At 34.1% G+C, this 21580-nt stretch overlaps 1 protein-coding gene across 9 annotated transcripts in view; it reads left to right on the forward strand.

The window, feature by feature from the left end:
* The window catches only part of LOC105219003 (plasma membrane calcium-transporting ATPase 2), a 91715-nt gene that overhangs the window by 10248 nt on the left and 59887 nt on the right, over positions 1 to 21580 (forward strand). For 7 of the 9 annotated variants that reach the window (XR_008472113.1, XR_008472115.1, XR_008472114.1 and 4 more), the window contains 14 exons: positions 8664 to 8835; positions 8904 to 9098; positions 9238 to 9524; positions 9601 to 9811; positions 11607 to 11645; positions 13889 to 14280; positions 14342 to 14584; positions 14641 to 14882; positions 14948 to 15392; positions 15459 to 15546; positions 15608 to 15921; positions 15983 to 16181; positions 16255 to 16466; positions 16544 to 16695. Coding sequence is in view for 4 of the 9 variants with exons in the window: in XM_011194922.3 (XP_011193224.1) it covers positions 8679 to 8835; positions 8904 to 9098; positions 9238 to 9524; positions 9601 to 9811; positions 11607 to 11645; positions 13889 to 14280; positions 14342 to 14584; positions 14641 to 14882; positions 14948 to 15392; positions 15459 to 15546; positions 15608 to 15921; positions 15983 to 16181; positions 16255 to 16466; positions 16544 to 16695 (3176 nt within the window). In the remaining 5 variants the exon portion in view is untranslated. The remainder of the gene's footprint in view (positions 1 to 8663; positions 8836 to 8903; positions 9099 to 9237; positions 9525 to 9600; positions 9812 to 11606; positions 11646 to 13888; positions 14281 to 14341; positions 14585 to 14640; positions 14883 to 14947; positions 15393 to 15458; positions 15547 to 15607; positions 15922 to 15982; positions 16182 to 16254; positions 16467 to 16543; positions 16696 to 21580) is intronic. The other 2 variants (XR_008472116.1, XM_011194925.3) reach the window with 1 other exon arrangement.

The following is a 21580-nucleotide window of genomic DNA, read 5'->3' on the forward strand; positions in this document are numbered from 1 at the left end:
GCAAAAAATTTTAACTGTTACCTTCTCCACATTTAAATAAAATGAACCGAAAATTGCATATTTAAAATTAAATGCGATAATTTTGAAGAAATCCGTGTTATAGCTATGAAACGTACATACATATATTGAAACTAACGAGTGAACCATTTCGCTATTCTCAAATTTTTAAAGAAAAAAACACAGAAAATGAACCGTTGAGTCCAATTTTCGTTGACTCGTTCGACCATTTCGAATGGTAACTGGAGAATGACACACCTGCATCGAAGTGGTATTGGACGGATGGACTTTAGACTTTACACATCTCCACAGGAAAAAGTCTAACGGTACAACGAACTGGCCCAAAACGGAAATTAGCTGCTCACCGAAGGGTTCTCTCAATAAATCCATTGATTGATGCGTTGTGCGTGAAGTGGCGACGTCTTGTGCAAACCAAATGCCGCCGAGATCACGAGCTTCTATTTCAGGCATTAAATAGTGTTTTATTATGGCGCTATAACGGTCGCCATTAACGGTTACATTTAACCGGTATCATTTTTAAAGAAATGTGGACCGATGATTATACCATATATGCAGGTAATGAAAAACCCCGCTCTTTTGTATAACAGACGTACGTCATACACGCAACAAGTGCTAAACCTATAATTGTTACCAACAAGCTGCATATCAAGGAAGAACAAAATTGCGCTACTGCTGCTAACTGGGTCTGAGTTATAAAACAAAACTACTAACCAAGACACACACTTATTATCGTATTAAAGTCTTGCTAATAATGCAGTTAACAGGCAGTGTGCATTATAAGCTTCAAAATTTAGTTGATTGTCGCTAATGAAATGTTTAAGCCTTCCTTTGTTATAGATTATTGCTACAGCACATACAAAACTTAATCAGAATGTACAATATATGAGTTTGAAAATTCCAAAGTTAATCGGCTGTACAAACATACCATACATTGTGCCGCTTAATTGTGGGTGGTAACATTGTTGCCTACACTACCCATATCAGTAAGAAAGATACTCATGTTTTCGGTTTGCCAACAGTACACTGCCAAAGATTCGAAAAACAATTGGGATAGTCGCTGTAGTTGAATCATACAACCCCATACTGAGTGATATATTGTATATATGTATGTATATAATATATGTGTGTAATTTCTTGTACACATATGTATATACATACTTACTGGAGATAATCTTAAGCAATATGTTTATTTGTGTATGTACATACATACATGTATGTATATCAGATATATCAGCTGTGGTCAGCAGTATTACTGAAACCTTTGTAACGAGATTAGTCTTTTTTCCTAATTCAAATGCATATATTTAAATAACGACTGTGTTTCATCAAAGCAAGTATTGAGTAGAGTAAATAGCGTAAACTGCTCAGCAATTTGCTTAGGAGATACAAATATTATTTTGTGCTGAATATTATGTAATTTAATTTTTATTTATTTATAAATAATATTGGAATGCTGGTTAAGTCTGGTAGGGTTTCTTAAATGTTGTTTTTTAACTCAAAATCATCGTCTGCACACGACAGCAGTCATCTATGCACATATGTATATATGATATATACATATGTATTTTGCCAGACAATGGCAAGATTGCTTCTCCGTGCCATTAGAAATATACATCTAGGTATATATAAACACATATCTTAACGTCTGTACATGTGTAAGTAAAAAATGTCTGACGTCATACATTCTATGCTTGCTGAGTTTGCTGAGACAAGCAATCGTAATAATTTCAGCGCTGGCGTCACCCATCGGTATACCGAGTTTGGATTTAACTTACCATAACTGTTATGGCTCATTTTATGATTAATGAATTTCTTAAAGCTATTACAAAATATCAATCGTTTTAGACGAAGTCTGGCTGTAACAGTGACGATATCATTGCATGTGACACACGCGTTGATTACGACTGAAATGACTAAAACCCGAAATGAATAGGTTTTGAATATTTTGGTCGAAATTTTGTCGAGACAAAATTGCTTATAGGTTTATATGTATGTACGTATGTATATCGGCAAGGTATTTTATTTAAGGCGATTAAAATATTCTGTTGCATCCATCGTCAACCGCAGGTTAGTTTAGGTTAAGTGGTAGAGCCCCGCAACTGCAGAGAGTCTCACTTAGACAGTTTCGACGAGGTTTCGACTGTCCTTTGTGACATTATGCTGACGGATTGCCAAAACACTTATGATTCAACAAAGCGCTTGGAGCGATATTATAAAGGTTTTAAGTCGGCTAATGAAGATGACAGTTACTTCACTGGGTTGAAGTAGGCATGCCTTCCAATGTGTTTCAACCTCAGTCTGGTTAACGCTGAACATTGTAGAAGGAAGTGTTTGGCTGAGTCCGCTTCGTCTTGCTTCTAACAACTTTGGCAACCAGCGTCTGGCTTGGTCCCTAACCGCGCCGCGTGTATGCATACTAAGCGACAGCATTTGGAATGACCGTTTGCGATCCACTATGGGCCAGAAAGACTTCGATACCGCACAGGTGCTGGTTATTGTCCAGGGTTTGGAGAACTCACTCGAAGTCAGTGTATTCAGCGCTCTAACGCAAGTGGACCATGGACTACCTACACGCTTCCACTCCGGCGTCAATGTTGCTGGATACCCTCCCTTGCAAGCTGGTCCATTTTGCAGTTTCCAGCGATTCCAGCGATTCAGCGGCATAAAACAATTAACCAAATAATTTTGTGGAATGCTGCCGATTTGACAGTCCATGGCCGCTGGAAAATTCTGATTCATTTCCGATTGCGTAGTACCGACTGTCGTGGGAACGGTTTTCGTCGTCAGCAACTGTGACGTTGAGAAGTATTTCTTCCTGTTTAACTGGAATCGAACTGTCTGTCCGTTTAAACTTCAATGGATCTGTACGGCCCGTTGATGAAATGATATGCGAATAAATACGGAGTTAGATAAAAATTAATTGTTTTACTTTATACAACTTAAATTAGTTTAAATTAATAATTGAGGAACGCACTGTACCCTCCCTATTAGCACAATATACCAGCTAACACCGTTTATGATTATATCCCCGAGACGATTTCTGAGAACAATATGTCGACCAACTGCAATCAAGGGCTCTGGCTCTACCTGCCATTTTTGTCAGTTGGTCTGCAAGTTCGTTACCTTGTATACAAGTTCGAGATTTGTAATAAGTTTAACATTGTGCTTTAGTTTGTTTCCATTAAATTCGATAAATACTATACTTCCCATTATTTATGCATAATAACAGAAGCGGTTACATCTAGTTAGGAGCCCTAAAAATGAGATTTTTCCAAATTTTTGCTGAGAAAACTGCTAAATTTATTATTCTAAGAATTTGTATACATATTATGGTAACTTTTTAGAGTATTGCATATTTTTTAATTTGTAAAAATAGCTTTTTTGAAGCTGCTACTGCTGTTCTCCAAGCACCGCTTCCAAATAAGGCGTTTTGCGGTGACCACTTTAACTCTGAAGTGGTTCAACTGAAATTAAAAAAATCAATTGGATTTCGTTAAAGTAATGTACAAACTTGTAATTTATCGGAGGAATCCGCAAACCAATTTTTTTACAAAGTGTCGGGTTAAAAAAAAAAGATTTTTGTTATAATTTTTTTACTTAATTTAAAATAATTTTATTGGTAACAAAAATGCTTTGATTATGTACTAGAACATATAGTTTAGCAGACTGTGTAAATCTTTGAGACTAAACGGTTCAGCTATTTCCCTGAAATCTTGTTCACCGACTTTCAAAACACTGTTTTGTGAAAAACCAGGCGCCATCTACCTGCCTACTAAGCCGGATTGACTTAAAATAAACAACGTGTTTATTTACTCTACGAAAATGAAATTTATATAAAATAGATTTTTGTGAAAAAAAATCTAACTAGTTGCAATCCCTTAATCAGTTCTTTGAAGCTTAAAGAACTGCTGTGATGATGTTTACATGGGTTATTATTTAATTGTATTGAATTGACTACAACAACTGATCATCAGTACTTCATAAATCTTCATATTTGTAATACCAAAATCTCTAAGCAATAGCAAAATTGGTTAAACAATTATAACAAGCATATGTGTATGTATATATGTATGTATATGTAATTAAGAAGTTATATGAAAAAATTTAAAATATGCAAAAATTGTGTGTCTATTTTTATATTTTTACAGAATGTTTGTATATAAATTATCTTTTCCTAATGGTAAACTCGGTGCGTATGAGTATTTTATTTTTGCTTTGCGATTTACAGTTATTAATATTCATGGTACACAACACAAGCAAGCGTACGGATGCCCATCTAAAAAACCAGACAGTTTATTTAGCCTGTGTCTATTCAAACATGCAAATTTACTTAGTATAAATTTATGTTCCCGTGCTATAGGTAGCTGTATGTATGTATTTATTTTTCCTATATGTATTGTCTATATTCGGTGCGATTAATATAAAAGCATATGTGCAGATGGTACGAATTTTTTCGGCGTATGTGTTTTGCGAGCGTACATAAAAAATTCTTCAAACCAAAAATATTTAAAATTTTCTGTGCATGAAACAGCTACGTTTGTGTGTATGTGCACAGATGATTAACTGCCTGCTGGCACATACCTACAGTAGGGTGCATATTTGTATGTCGTGAACTTTGGCTTCGTAAATACAAAAGGTAGTGAATGAAATTCAAACATTTAAAATAATAATTTAGCAAAAACAAGTAAGGAAAGGCTAAGTTCGGGTGCAACAGAACGTTTTATATTCTCGCAATTTATTTAGAGATTTACCTATATTTTCGGTGAAAAATTATCCTTAGGCACTGAGTTCTTCATGTTTGATATCAGGGGCCTTGAAAAGTCATGGTTCGATTTTGACAATTTTTCCACAAGTGATGTCACAGCTCAAATACAGTATTTCTGTAAAGTTTTATTTCGCTATCTTTATCGGTTCCTTATGTATACATTATAAAGTGAAAGAATCAGAAGGATTCAAAATTGAGTTATATGGGAAGTAGACGTAGTTGTGAACCGATTTCGCCCATATTCCACGCGTGTCATCAGGGTGCCAAGAAAGTGTTATATACCGAATTTCATTTAAATCGGTCGAATAGTTCTTGAGATATGGTTTTTGACCCATAAGTGGGCGACGCCATGCCCATTTTCCATTTGGTAAAAAAATCTCAGTGCAGCTTCCTTCTGCCATTTCTTATGTAAAATTTGTTTCTGACGTTTCTCGTTAGTGAGTTAACGCACTTTTAGTCATTTTCAACCTAACCTTTGTATGGGAGGTGGGCGTGGTTATTATCCCATTTCTTTCATTTTTGGTCTGTATAAGGAAACGGCTAAAAGAAACGACTGCAGAAAGTTTGGTTTATATAGCTTTATTGGTTTGCAAGATATATACAAAATACCTTATTATGGTGCCAAGGAACACGTGTTCCAAGTTTCATTAAGATATCTCAATTTTTACTCAAGTTACAGCTTGCACGGACGGACAGACGGACGGACGGACAGACAGACATCCGGATTTAAACTTTACTCGTCACCCTGATCACTTTGGTATATATAACCCTATATCTAACTCGTTTAGTTTTAGGACTTACAAACAACCGTTATGTGGACAAAACTATAATACTCTCTTAGCCACTTTTGTTGCGAGAGTATAAAAATTAGCAATATGTACACAAATCACATGCACACTCTTGTGCACCATTGCGGATGTTTAAGGTTAAAGCTTCTTATTTTAACACTTAATTCTTTGTAACTTACAATCTATATATATATATATATATATATAAAGGGTGATTCATTTCGAAATTCCCAACTTAGGTTGGTTAGGTTATACTGGTAGGCCAATACGCCACACCTAGACCATTTAGGTCCTTTGCGATACCAGACGTTGTCCACGAGGAGTAGTCATCCTTTAGGATGCCTGCGCTTGACGCTAATTTTAAAAGTCTTTGTGGCTTCACTTTCGATACTTCTTTCAGATTCTCATATTGTGAGGCCCCCAAGTAGCGAAGTCATTGCCTTGACAATGCGGGACAGGTGCACAGGAGATGCTTCATTGTTTTTATTGCACCTTGCTCTTGGCACTTCCTGCAGTCATCTCGATCTGTGAGTCCCATTTTGTAGGCATGTGCCGCCACCAGACAATGGCCTGTGAGTATTCCCACCAAACTACTACAGTCCCTTCTATCGAGTGACAGTATGAGTTTTGTGTACTTCTGGTCTACCGTTTTACACATGGCTTTAGCGGTTTTACACCCCGGTATATTTGTCCAACGTGTTAGTATTTTTCTTGTCATGACCCTGTCCAGATCATCGTATAGAAAGTGCATGAGTTTGCCAATGTCGGTCGCGTTTCCCGGACAATTTTACACCGTTCTTGGCAATTTCGTCCACAATCTCGTTGCCTTCAATGCCTTTATGTCCTGGCATCCAGTAGAAGTTAAGACACGTGTTCCTAGCAACTCTCTCCACTGCCACCCTGGTATTCAAAACACTTTTGGCCGAAATGCAAACCGAGGTTGTTGCCTTGATTGCTGCTTGACTGTCTACGAAAATTCAAAATTTAATGTGTAATGATTTATTATCATTCGAATGCATATTCTTTGGCGTTTAGTTCTAAACCTCAGATGGTTCATCCGTTGAATAAATTTTTCGTTGACTTGTCCTAGCATTTCGATTTGTAATTGGCACCTGACATGAGTGAAGGTTCGCTCCAAGTTCTGAATCGAAGCGGGATTGTCCGCAAAGACTTTAGACCTTACATATCCAAAAGTCTATACAGTGATCCCCGCTTAAGTGCTCACACGTTTAAGTGCCTTTCCCGCTTAAGTGACAATATTTTGCGGCATCGTTGTTTTTTCTCTAAATTTACATATACATTTCCCTGCATAAGACCATCCGCTTAAGTGCATTTCCCGCTTAAATGCCTGTAATATTTAAATCACAAATAAAAAATGTTGTTTGCAATTTTCCTCTTTTAAGTGCCTTCGCTGATAATAGGAAAACATATACATATTTTTGTAATGTTTTTTTTCCGATTTATTGTTATTAATAAGATATAAATGTGACTTTCGTTCTAAAAGAAAAAAATAGCAGATCGAAGTATTTGAGAAAAAGCTTGAAATATGGACCGATGATTCCACTGGCCCACAAACAGATGTTTTTTTTTGAAATATCAGCTCTTGAATCAAATACGGACATTTTGCTTGCTTACATACCTATTTAACCCGAAATGGGACTCATCACTGAACAGAATTTGTCGCGAAGTACTTGCTTTACAGAACGTCAATTTTCGTAATAAAGTTGAACAATTTGTAAATGTTGTTCAGGCGTAAGTCTTTCCATGATGAAATGAAAATAACATGATAGCTTGACGTAACTCCCTTAAGACACTGTTCTTATTATGCTGTGAAAGTGAATGAAATCGGATTATAACTACGCCTACCTTCAATACAAAGATTAACAAAAGTGGTTTAATTCGGTTAGAACAAGCACTGGAAAGAATAAATTTAAATAAATAAATTTTATGGTAAATATGCTACAGAAAAGTTGCACTAAGACTGATTTGAAGAATGACGGTGACACCACCCACTTATGGACCAAGTCTCAGGAACGACTCTAGTGTGACATTGTCCGTATAAAAATCTAAAATTATGTTCCCACAGACACTAATCCGCGAGGTTTAGGCTATTGAGTAGTTTAACTCACTAAACCGCTGGATTTAACAAGATTTCGCCATACAAAACTAACACCTTATAATCACCGAAGTGATTTGAAGCTGAACTACTCGAAATCCCCCTGTGCGACTCTGATTAAGCGCCATCTGTTGGTTACATTTGTTTAATTAGAGCTGATTTTCACTATAAGTCATTTCAAATTTACTGTCGGAACATGATATAAGAATAAAACCGAAATAGGACTACAAATTTTCAAGGCCCCAAATATAGAACATGAAGAGCTCAGTGCTTTTGGCTAATTTTTTTACAGAGAATATCGATAAAACTCTCAGATATGCGAAAGATATATAAATGAGATGTGTTGCTTATAATAGTGTGACTCTGTGACAAAAATGGGTAAAATCAGGCCAATATTTCCACTAGCCTCCCCAATGTTCGGTGGACTTCATACCACCGCTATCTTTGCAAAATTAAGATAATGCAAAGTCTTGGATATAATGTGGGTTGGTGGCTAAAACAACTTCCTCTTTGAATGCTTGATATGAGCACAATGAGCTCTTCATTTAATTATTTAGTTTACCGAAAAACTTTATATTTAAAATAGCATTATTTGGTGTTAAAAGCATTTGGTGCGCGTAACCAACGTAACTCAAATACACGCACAGAATTCCATAGAAATGTCTTAGTACCCAAAGCTTTAAAGTTATCAACCTTAATGCTGAGGTCGCCACAGTACAAAATACCCCGAACTAACTTCGTGAGCTTTGGGCGGAAGAGAGGTATTGATAAAAATAAATAAAAAAATCAGGAATTGGAAAGATCAATTAAAATTTGTCTAACACGGTTCACAACCATCAAATTATAATTTAAATGTCATATATATTATAATTTTAATATAATATATATTTTTATCTAAATTATAATTTTAATTTAATTGTTAAATTATTTTACGATAGAGTAACGAATTAATTAAATTTGTTAATTTTTTTTTCAGTTTTGCTTTTAACAAATGGCCACAATAGATGGAAGACCGACGCAATATGGGATTTCTCTTAAACAACTACGAGAGCTCATGGAGCATCGTGGTCGGGAAGGCGTAGTGAAAATAAGCGAAGTTGGTGGTGTCAATAAGTTGTGTGACAAATTATATACATCCACAAACGATGGTAAATTGATGGGAATGCTTTCGCTCCGTATTATTGCCAAACATAACTTAAATATACATTGTTTTAAGGTTTGCGAGGATCAAGATCTGATATTGAACATAGACGCGAAACATTTGGCTCAAATGTCATCCCACCGAAGCCACCAAAAACATTTTTGACTTTAGTTTGGGAAGCGCTACAGGATGTCACACTCATTATTCTAGAAGTAGCTGCTTTAGTTTCACTTGGTTTATCTTTTTACAAACCCGCTGACGAGGATGCACGTGAGTATTTTGCTTATAGTTTAGAAATTGTTTGCTATAGTTCTCTTTAGAATCGAACTTGAATCCACATTATTTTTTTTTCTTTTTTTGTTTGAATTATAAGCGTTGTTCTAATATGTAATTTGTTTTTATGTTTTAGCCTTACTACAAGAAGAAGAGGATCACCATGGCTGGATTGAGGGTTTAGCCATCTTGATATCAGTCATTGTTGTCGTATTTGTTACAGCATTTAATGATTATTCAAAAGAGCGACAATTTCGTGGGCTACAAAATCGTATTGAAGGTGAACATAAGTTTTCGGTTATTCGTGGCGGAGAGGTTTGTCAAATATCTGTTGGGGATATTGTTGTCGGCGATATTGCACAGATCAAGTATGGCGACTTGTTGCCAGCCGACGGTATACTTATACAAAGTAACGATCTAAAGGTAATAAGTTGGTTCACGTTTGTGCATAATATGTATCAGCATATATATCTATAACCCTCTGCGCTCTATATTTTAGGTCGATGAATCTTCATTAACAGGTGAATCAGATCACGTTAAGAAAGGTGTCGATGTCGATCCCGTGGTACTATCGGGTACACACGTTATGGAGGGTAGCGGTAAAATGGTGGTAACTGCTGTTGGTGTCAATTCTCAAGCGGGTATAATATTCACGCTGTTGGGTGCTGCTGTTGATGAACAGGAAGCTGAGCTGAAAAAACGGAAAAAAGGTCAGTGTTTTCGAGATATAATAAGAAAAGTAATTTTCTAAGCAAGTGCAAAATACGTGTTAGGGTTTCCCGTTATAATGGTAATATACTGCATATGATTTATTGCAAACTGTTAGAGCAACTTTGCAGGAAACATTTAGTCTTATTTTACAGTGCTTATTACAAATCTCATTAAGCTTTCGAAAATCAAAAAATGTAATATTTAATTTAAATCTTGTAATAAAAAGAAGCCATTATTTTTGCGAAAAATTGGGGGAGCATAATGTTGCGATTTAGCTCAAACGTCCACTGTTTTGTACGATAACTCGTTGATTTTTTTTTAAGATTGATTTTCATAACGTCATTCGCAAAGAACCCCTTGTACGTTTTGGAAAAAAACTGTGACAGTCGCTTTGTACAAGATTGCTTGTTGCGATTTTTTACCAGCGTAATCATACACCATAGTGACGAACAAATAGTAATCATCTGTTGCCAGGTTTGGACTATAAGGTAATAACCTTCTAAATAAGCTCCCGGAGTCACAATCGTAGTGCGTGGCCTGGTGTTATCCGGATGATATACAAAGCTGACTGCTACTGGGCCACTACTTCATTCAGACGTTCGAATTCTTCACAGTACAGGTCCGAAACATGGGTTAGGCTGTAGATTAGCAACTTTTTTACTTGATATTGTTGTCGCGATTCGCAGATGAAAATTCGGTACATGAGATTTTTTCCGTTAACTCCTCTATGTTGAGGTGTGGATCTCAAGCTTTGTTTTGTATCCAACCTTATTTAAATGGCTTTAAATGTTTTTTGTACAGTGATTGGATCTTGTGTAATCGAAAAATTGACAGACCGACTCGACGATTACCATTACGCGAGTTACAAATTACTAAAGTCAAAAAATTTAAATATAATGCATTTCTTTTTACTAGACCTTATAAATAATAAAAGCATGATACACATAATAGACAGCATCAGTTCAAAGGAAAATTTTAAAATATATATAGATAGTAATACTTTCAAAATGTGCTCTATGTGGAACGATTTTTAGCAATTTTTTTAAGTACTAATGCACACTATAATATTATTGACAACTGATAAATGCGTGCGGCCAATTCATGTCTGCTTCTAAAATATTGAATATACAATATGAAATTTTCCGCAGCATATGGCTTTAAGCAACAGCTAACAAAAACTCTGTGTATTAGTACACTTTTTATCCATTTACTAAATTTCTTAAATTGATTAATTCAAAGCTTTTAGATGTATCACTTATTGGTTTGAATAGTTGTATGTAAAATAGTAATTTTTAATGAGTTGTTTGTATGAAGGAGTTAATGCTGAAGTTGCTCAATTTCCAAATGTATGTTTACCCAATCATTATGAAATTTTGTTTAGAACACCACTACCTTTGACCTACCTTTGACTCTCCTTCAATAGTTCCCTTTTTTTATTACTTTAATGTTTTTTTTTGTATTTTTTACATATACTGCTCATACTTGTTGCATGATGTGGTTTGAATGATTGCTCATTGATCTACTCATCTACCACTACAATTATCCGATAAATATTAATCAAATAATAATAATTTAAACCCTATATATTGTCAATTTTTTGGGATGAATAAACATATTAAAATGTGTACCATAAACGGGACAAACAATGCGCAATACAATGTGAAAATACATTAAAAAAACTACTTTTACAAACACCACCATTACTACTGTACATGCAATTGGGTAAAAATGCAAAACAAAAATATGCCAAACTTGCTTCAAAATGGAAACGCCGTTTAATGTACAATTAAGCAGAAGCTAAAAAGGCGAGAAAGCAAAGCAAGAGTTTAACAGGTGAACTATGAAGACAATTATCCACATACTACTAAAACATTATTTTTTTTTCATTTGAAATCCTGTAACATGCAATACAACATATTTTCGAGGTTTTTGTAGAGCAACAGCACTTTTATTTTTATGTAAAGAACTTGACATTTGTGTATAAACATATATCTATATGGAACAATTTGTACTAACCAAGTTCATTATTCTGCAATACTATACTGTACATAACTTATACAATTACTATTTCTATCAGTGACGAACGCGTATGTTTTTATATAAAAAAGAAATAAACTTAACTATCCTTTGTTAAACTGTTAGCGTTCAACCGTTTTCGCCTTAATAAGTTGCTGTTAAAGTACAAACTATTGTTACTGTAATGCTCTATACTTTTTATGAGAGCCAATTCAGCGCCCTCACTTTTTATTAAGTTATTGAAACTGTTATACAGCATAACTTATCTTTGGATTAACTTAATACCACTGCGTTCGCCATTGGTTTGAACACTTAACACTTTTCCAATATTATTTCACTGCACATTGTTTAATATTTGTTGCACTTATGTGTTGTGTTCTAAAATTTATTAATTAATTTTTACGCAGTCGGGTAAATATTTCGTACTAATTAATATTAATGTTTTCCTTAACTAGTTTGTGTGTACCGTCTATTAAAAAAATATATGCCTGTGTATAATTTGAAATTCTCTTCATAAAATCATCTTAAGTCGTCAAAGCAATGACGCGTTTGTAGCTTTGACAGTATTTCGTGGAATCAGCTCAGCTGAAACTTATCAAGATTTGTAAGTCTATAGGATTATAAATATTTTTAATGATATTTGTGTCGCTTATTTTTCAGATTTATCATGTATACTATTTATGTAAAATGAAAACCAATAATGGGCTTAAGAATATATTGAAAAATATGCAAATATGTATATCTGTTAGAGAACGTAACGCTTGACGCTTTAATTTAGGACATACAGCAAAGTGGATATATTAGTCAAATAAGTTGTCTAACTAACTAAGTATGGTGCACTATAATTTAAATGTATTCTATTAGTGACAGACGCGCAAAATTAATGCGCCTTAAAAAATGCTAACGCTCATTGAAATTTTATGGTGACTACGGCAGATATGTGCATTTAGATAGACGACACTGTGCGCGGTTGATTTTCTGCCATCTAAAAATGTTAAAATTTGTTTGAACATAATTTAATTAGTAAAATAGAAAAGAAAGTAATTCATTTGTTTACGTTTTGTATCCTGATTTTTTGTATCAATCACCATTCACAATAGCAAAAATTGGACAGTGCTACCCACTCAAATTTGCTAAATTCAGCTAAATGCGCGAAATTGAAATTTTTGTGCGTAACTAATTTGCACTAAATTGATCTAATTAAGCACGCTAATGCAAATTAGCGCTGCCGTCTGTCAAGGCTTTTACTTATCTATTCAATTAATATGGATTTAATACGTATTTCGGTGGCAATTATTATCCACCACAGCTTATAATCAATCCCTACATTATCCATCCCAGCATTATCTACTATACCAAGTTACCTGCAACAAATGTAGGCATCAACGTTGCAAATAACTGAGCTTCCACTCAATATTTCACAGCCTGTTTCATGAAATTTTTTAATTGACAATTAGGTTCCCTTTAATTTTAATTTTAATTTTCTTTTTATTTAAATTTGTACTTAAGTATCTTGCGAATGGTGAAATCATTCCATTATTTGGCATACAAAAAAGAAAAGGCAGTGATGTTAGTGGGAATAACAGTTTATTTATGTAAACAAATAAATCGCATAAATCTGATGCTGTTTTACGTTTTTTTTACTATTTTCAATGTTATTCATTCCAAAAAACAAGTTGAATGAAAACAATTCTTTGTAATCTATTTATGTAACTATAAATCACTGTATATTTTTCCATTGGGTGGACGATTGTATGTTTGCACTATATCACGTAATACATATATATCTCAAACTTAGTATTCGTCATTTGCAATAATAACACCTGAAAACTTAATCATGTGTGCAAGCTAATATACAATTTCAAATAATAAGTAGTGTTATATTCTACACAACAGTGTTGGTTTATGATTTCAACCATTAATACAATATATATTGTGTATCTTTGTATGATTTTCAGTTGTCTCTTATTTCAGAAATTATTTTTAATTACTGTCAATGTAATGCCGTACATATATATGCTATTAAGATGTATTATTAACGATTTATTGTATGTATGTAGGTGCTGACGATGGCCGTGCACCCGTGAAGAACATGCACATGTCACCACCCCCAACTGATGGCATCAAATCGGAATCCGATGGCAATCATGTACAACAGTCTTCATCCCCAGCCGAAGCTAGTCATAAAAAGGAAAAGTCCGTACTGCAAGCGAAATTGACCAAGTTGGCTATACAAATTGGCTATGCCGGTTCAACAATAGCTGTTTTAACTGTAATCATACTAGTTATACAGTTCTGTATGACAACCTTTGTCTTTGGAAACAATCAATGGAAAAATACTTACGCGAACAATTTAGTGAAACACCTGATCATCGGTGTTACCGTATTAGTTGTAGCTGTTCCAGAAGGTTTGCCATTAGCTGTTACACTGTCATTAGCCTATTCCGTAAAGGTAAGCTGCATGCTTAAGCTTATTTTTGTGCCAAACGGATTATACTTCAAAATTGTTGTAGAAAATGATGAAAGACAACAACTTGGTGAGACATTTAGATGCTTGTGAAACCATGGGTAATGCCACTGCCATTTGCTCGGACAAGACTGGCACACTTACAACAAATCGCATGACTGTCGTGCAATCTTACATATGTGAAAAATTATGCAAAGTTCTTCCAACATTAAATGATATACCGCAACATGTCGGCAATTTGATAACAATGGGTATCTCAGTCAATTCAGCTTACACATCCAATATAATGGTAAGTGCTGTTCAAAAAGTATTTACAGTCTGTTACAAATTGCATCCCCCTATTAGCCCGGACAAAATCCTGGAGATCTACCAATACAGGTAGGCAATAAAACTGAGTGTGCGCTTTTGGGCTTCGTACAAGGTTTAGGCGTGAAATATCAGTCGATTCGTGATGAAATTACTGAGGATAAATTTACGCGTGTATATACATTTAATTCAGTGCGCAAGAGCATGGGTACAGTAATTCCGCGTCCAAATGGCGGATATCGTCTGTTTTCGAAAGGCGCTTCTGAAATAATGCTTAAAAAGTATGAATATTATTTGAGTTGTAGTTAGAAAATATACTTAGGCATAATACTTTCATATAACGTAGGTGCTCTTTTATTTATGGCCACGATGGAGTTTTGGAAAAATTCACACGCGATATGCAAGAGCGCCTTATACGTGAAGTCATTGAGCCTATGGCTTGTGATGGCTTACGTACTATTTCTGTAGCTTACCGCGATTTCGTGCCTGGCAAAGCGGCAATTAACGAAGTACATATTGATGGCGAACCAAACTGGGATGATGAAGAGAATATTATGACTAACTTGACATGCCTGTGTGTGGTGGGAATTGAAGATCCCGTCCGTCCAGAAGTTCCTGATGCCATACGCAAGTGCCAACGCGCTGGCATAACTGTACGTATGGTTACTGGTGATAACATTAATACTGCACGCTCAATCGCTTCTAAATGTGGCATATTGCGACCGAACGATGACTTCCTCATTTTAGAAGGCAAAGAATTTAATCGTCGAATTAGGGACAGTAATGGCGACGTGAGTGCAACGCATTTATTGTACATATAATTGTAAATTTAAATTTTTGTTATAATTTTATGGCAGGTTCAACAACATTTACTTGATAAGGTGTGGCCAAAGCTTCGTGTATTGGCGCGTTCCTCACCGACTGACAAATACACACTTGTTAAAGGTGTTTTCCTTAGCAATTGCAATATGAATATATTTTCCTAACATTGAACTATCTTTGACAGGAATTATTGACAGCAAAATAAGCGAGAACCGTGAAGTAGTCGCTGTGACTGGTGATGGCACGAATGATGGTCCGGCGTTGAAAAAGGCTGACGTTGGATTTGCAATGGGTATCGCCGGCACGGATGTGGCTAAGGAAGCTTCCGATATTATATTGACAGATGATAATTTCAGCAGTATTGTGAAAGCAGTTATGTGGGGGCGTAATGTGTACGATTCAATTGCTAAATTCTTGCAATTTCAACTGACTGTAAATGTCGTTGCTGTAATTGTTGCATTTATTGGCGCCTGTGCCGTACAAGACTCGCCACTGAAGGTATGTATATGCGGCGTATGTGTATGTTTGTACTACACTTACCTAAACCGTAATTTAATAGGCTGTACAAATGTTGTGGGTAAATCTTATTATGGACACGCTTGCATCACTGGCCTTAGCTACTGAACTTCCAACACCAGATTTACTATTACGTAAACCATACGGACGTACTAAACCACTTATATCACGTACAATGATGAAAAATATTTTGGGACAAGCTTTATATCAGCTATTTATAATATTTGGATTACTGTTTGTGGGTAAGCATATTTGTACAATTATTAACTGTACTCTAACTAAATATACATCTACCTAATTTGGTTGCTATTTTAGGTAATAGGATACTAGATATTGAAGATGGGCGTCATCAAGATCTTGGTGCTAGTCCAACGCAACATTTTACTATAATTTTCAATACATTCGTTATGATGACTTTGTTCAATGAGATAAATGCACGAAAAATACATGGACAGCGAAATGTAGTAGAGGGTTTGTTCACCAATCCCATATTTTACACAATATGGATTTTCACAATGATTTCCCAGGTATGGTTTTTATCCTAACCGATATATAAATTATTTATAAGTATTGGTTTTATTTTGCTGTCTTTTTCGTGTTTTAGGTTGTTATAATACAATATGGCAAAATGGCATTCTCCACCAAGGCACTATCTCTTGATCAATGGTTATGGTGCATATTCTTTGGTATTGGTACGTTAGTCTGGGGACAATTAATCACTTCAGTGCCTACAAGAAAATTGCCTAAAATTTTATCGTGAGTAAATATTTTCGATTCAATAAAAGCACTACGAGTCTTTCACATAATTGCACCTTAAACTACACGCATGGCAATACAAGACACATCAAATACAGATGCTAGCACATAATATATAGAAAGCCTTTTTAGTTATGCCACACGCTATAATTACACTTTGTTGCACTTACTACATATAATTTAGCACAATTCTACATATACAAGCAATATACAATATTTCTAAATTGAAACTGGTTTTAGGGACCAAATATAGGTTATATGAGTTAATGGTGTTGGGTTATGGAATTAAATATATACTCGCGTGGGCTTTGGCATATTGATAGCATTATTGCTTAACACATTTTGAGAAATATATTATATAATATTTAAAAAACGGAAATGCACACAAGTCAATCATTTACTAGTTTTTTTTTTGCTTAAAGTTACTAATTGGGACGGACGACTTTTCATTGGCAGTCGTTTATTGTTGTTGGTATATTATACAAATGTGTATGTTAGTATTACTTTTAGGCATTATTTTTGATTTAACGGAAAACTGCGTACAAAAACTGTAAAACCGGGAATCCGGGTGCTACTTACATTGAATTATATTTAACAACTTGAATGTAATTTAACTTCCATGTGAACGTATTCGCGATCTAATTGAATTAAAAAAATAGCTTTAAGATACACACACAAATGTTTATATTTCTATTTATTCCATATGCAAAATCAGTATGTTGACTTTATAATACACTTTAACAGTATACTATAAATTAAGTAATACATATTATTATATTTTATATGTGGAACGAGCGTGCGTAGTTAAATAAAAATGCATAAACTAGATGAAATATAGTATGAACGTAATTTATGTACTGAAGCGAGGCCTTTCTAAGTATATATTTACCACATTTACAGCCGGTTTCACGAAATATTTTCATTCAAAATTAACTTTAAATTTTAAATTTTTAAAATATTGAAAATTAATTTTAATTTAACTTTGTACTTAATTTTCATGCGTCTGATCATTATTCACATTTCGCAGCCGAAAAATTAAAAGGCAGTGATCAGATATAATAACAGCTGATTTATGTAAAGAAATAAATTGCCAAAATGGAAAAAATTGGAAAACAGCTGATATAAAAACGTAAAAAAAGTTGAATATGACAATATTTAAATAATATTTAAAGGGCAAAGCGTAACCATTTACATACAATTTTATACAAATGTTGAAACTGAAATTAATTATTTTTTACTTAAATTTGTTTCGTGAAACCGGCTGTTAGACGCGTACAACGTAATGCGACTTGTGTCTAAATGCTGCGGAATTATTAGTAAAGGTAAAACTTTGCTTCGCTTTTGGCTTTGTACACGAATATGTTTTAAGTAGACGTCTTTAAAAGTGTATAACAAACTATGTGAAATAAAAACAAAAAAAATAATCAATATTCGAACTAGTTGCGTGCATAAGATAGATTTATATATTTGTGGGTTTGTTTCATCACAGCTATGTATCTCGTTTCCAGACAAAATTTAAATTATCTTTTTCGTTTATTATTGTGTTGCCAGGTATATCAATTTTTAAAATTTCGTTACATATTTTAATTTGCTACTAAAAATAAACTACACTATTTATAATGCTTAGGCTGCAGTTGTTAAACATTTAAAAGAAAAAACTAATAAACATTACCAAATTAATTGGTTGAAAATTTTGAAAATTTGCAAATCCCTTTATTAAGCAAAACAACTGTAAATATAATTTTTTTGTATTTTAACCAAATGCTGTGTTCATTGATTTTTGTAGAAAGTTTAATTTTTATTGTGTTCAGAATAACAGACTTGGTAAAAGAAAAAAAAAATACTTACACTTTATTGTATTAATTACCTTTTACTAATATATTGCATTCTAATATTTGTTGATTTACTAGTAAACTTTCGTTATAAATATGTATATTGCTATAACAAATATGAAATATTTAATTCAATATTCTCATGAAGTTGTTTTGTTGTTTAGATATTGTTTAAAAAAAAAATGTTGCGTAGGTTTAATTTACTTTTTTGTTGCAAAAAAGTTATATGGTGTGTTGTCAGCGTCGTGTTTTGTTTTATGTTTATTGTTATTTTATGTTACGTGCCTTTACTAATTTTTTTTATAAGTTTTGACGCGTAGTAGTCAACTAACTTTAATGATTTAAAATTTATTTAAGAATAAACTTCTTTTACCACATTTTTATAAAGAAATTGTATTGTTATATTTTATTTTCATATTTTTATGTATTTTTATACTCTCGCAACAAAAGTTGCTATGAGAGTATTATAGTTTTGTTCACATAACGGTTGTTTGTGTCACCAAGAAATAAAAGAGTTAGATATGGGGTTATATATATATAAATGATTAGGATGTCGAGTGGAGTTGAAATCCGGATATCTGTCCGTCCGTCTGTCCGTGCAAGCGATAACTTGAGTGAAAATTGAGATTAATGAAACTTGGAACACATGTTCCTTGGGACCGTGAGAGGGTTGCTTTCGAAAATGGGCAAAATGGGACCACTGCCACGCCCACGAAATGGCGAAAACCAAAAACACAAAGTGTCTCCCATACAAAGGTTAGGTTGAAAATTACTAAAAGTGAGTTAACTCACTAACGAAAAACGTCAGAAACACTAAATTTTACAGAAGAAATAGCGGAACGAAGCTGCACTCCGATTTTTTTACAAAATGGAAAATGGGCGTGGCATCACCCACTTATGGGTCAAAAACCATATCTCAGGAACTAATCGACAGATTTCAATGAAATTCGGTATATAATATTTTCTTGACACCCTGATAACACGGACAAAAAATGGGCGAAATCGGTTTACAACCACGATTACTTATAACTCAATTTTGAATTCCATCTTATTCCTTCACTTTATTATATATATACACTAGCAGACCCGGCCACACGTTTTGTGGCTAAGATATACAATCAATCTTGGCTTCGATGACTATACAAAGTTCATTACAAAGTCGAGGTTGATTTATGTTATACAGCATGATGACAACTGATGCTACTTTTAAATGTAAAATTAAGTGGTGACATGGCATCCAGGCAACTCCAATGATTATAAAAATCCTTTGGGATTGTTGGCTACGTCATTTATGCGCCGTACTTCCCAAATTATCAACTTGCATATCTGGAAAATTTTCGCTTTAGCGCTATTTTTGGCGATTTTGCAAACTGGTGTTTCGTTGATTTGCAATTTAGGAGTAATTTCAATGCCGAATGTACAGTTTGTGTGCCTACTAACAGGTTGCCAAGTTGCCCCTATTCCCGTTATGCTTTGATGGTGAAAATGAGTGAAATCGGTTCAGGAATTACCACGGTCCTCATATACAATATATGATGATTTTCGTTATTCTATTCTTCTTTATGAATATATGGGTCAGTATTGTGTGTTATTTTAATAAAATTACATCAATAAATTCCGGGAGTATAAAATGTTCGGTTGGACCCAAACTTAGCCTTTCCTTACTTGTTACAAATTGTTTTGGGCTATCGACACAACCTTATACAATTGAACAATGACAAAGCAACAATGTTTTAACAAAGCAAAGCAACAATATTTTAACAAAGCAACACTGACAACCTTCAAAATATTATTATTTATATACATATATTTTATATCATAAACAATATGCTGCATACATATGAACATGCACATGAATTGAGAATTAACAAATGTAAGCGACTGCAGAAATAAAGAATAATACGTATCTGAGTAAACATAGAGATACATATGAATGATTGGTTAAGAAAATACCTACATCTAACAGCTACCTTAACTACCTAATAATAAAAATGTAACTAAGTACTATCTATCTCCTAACTAAATTTCATCAAAATCCATTCAGCCGTTTAGGCATGATAGAGCAAAACTCCCAGCAAAAAATCACTAACTCAATTTAATTATCTGCCTACTGCCTTCCCCCTAAGAACGATGGCGTGATTATTAATAGCCCATGACCATTTCTAGGTTATCATCTATCACCATACCAAATTTCATCAAATTCCGTTCAGCCGTTTAGGCGTGAAAGAGTAACAGACAGACAGAGTTACTTTCGCATTTATAATATTAATATGGATAAGTTACCAATGAATATAGCGGAATAAAACTTTACACAAATAGTGTATATCATCTCTGGCTTCATTTGTGAAAAACGGACTATAACTTTTCAAGGCCCCAGATATCGAACATGTTGAACTCAGCGCCTAAGGGTAAATTTTAACCGAAAATATGGGTAAATCTCTTAGATAATTTAATGTAATTCAGAGGAAATTGTTTTCTTCTAATAGTGTTCTGTTCCAAAAATTATTAAAATCGGGTCATAACTTCTCCTAGCTCCCATATACCTAATTATAGGTTTTTCAAAAATACGGTGAGCTTTATTCCACTATATGTATTGGTTAATATGTGAGATATCTTAGCAAAATTAAGTGAGCGTATAGGCTTGGATATAGTGCACCTTGCTGGTGAAAATGGATGGAATCGGTTCAGGAATTAGCTCAACCCTCATATACTATATATGACGATTTTCGTTATTCTATTAAACTTTATGCCGAATTAATGGGTAAATTTGTGTGTTATGTAAACAAGATTTTTTCAAAATTTTTTTCAATAAATTGCGAGAGTATAAAATGTTCGGTTACATCCGAACTTAGCCCTTCCTTACTTGTTTTATATGTACTTATGTCGTACGCTATAAAGTGAAGTTGTTGCAAGTGCAGAGAGTTGCAATAGCGCTTGTAGCTGTGGTTGCCGCAGTAAATTCTGCCTAAAAAATTGCTTTTGTTTTCTTTTTGTATTATAACTCTTGCAATGCTAGTGCAGAATACACACGTGTCTATTATATAATTAATATT

This window comes from Zeugodacus cucurbitae, chromosome X, assembly GCF_028554725.1.
Source record: "Zeugodacus cucurbitae isolate PBARC_wt_2022May chromosome X, idZeuCucr1.2, whole genome shotgun sequence".
NCBI lineage: Eukaryota > Metazoa > Arthropoda > Insecta > Diptera > Tephritidae > Zeugodacus > Zeugodacus cucurbitae.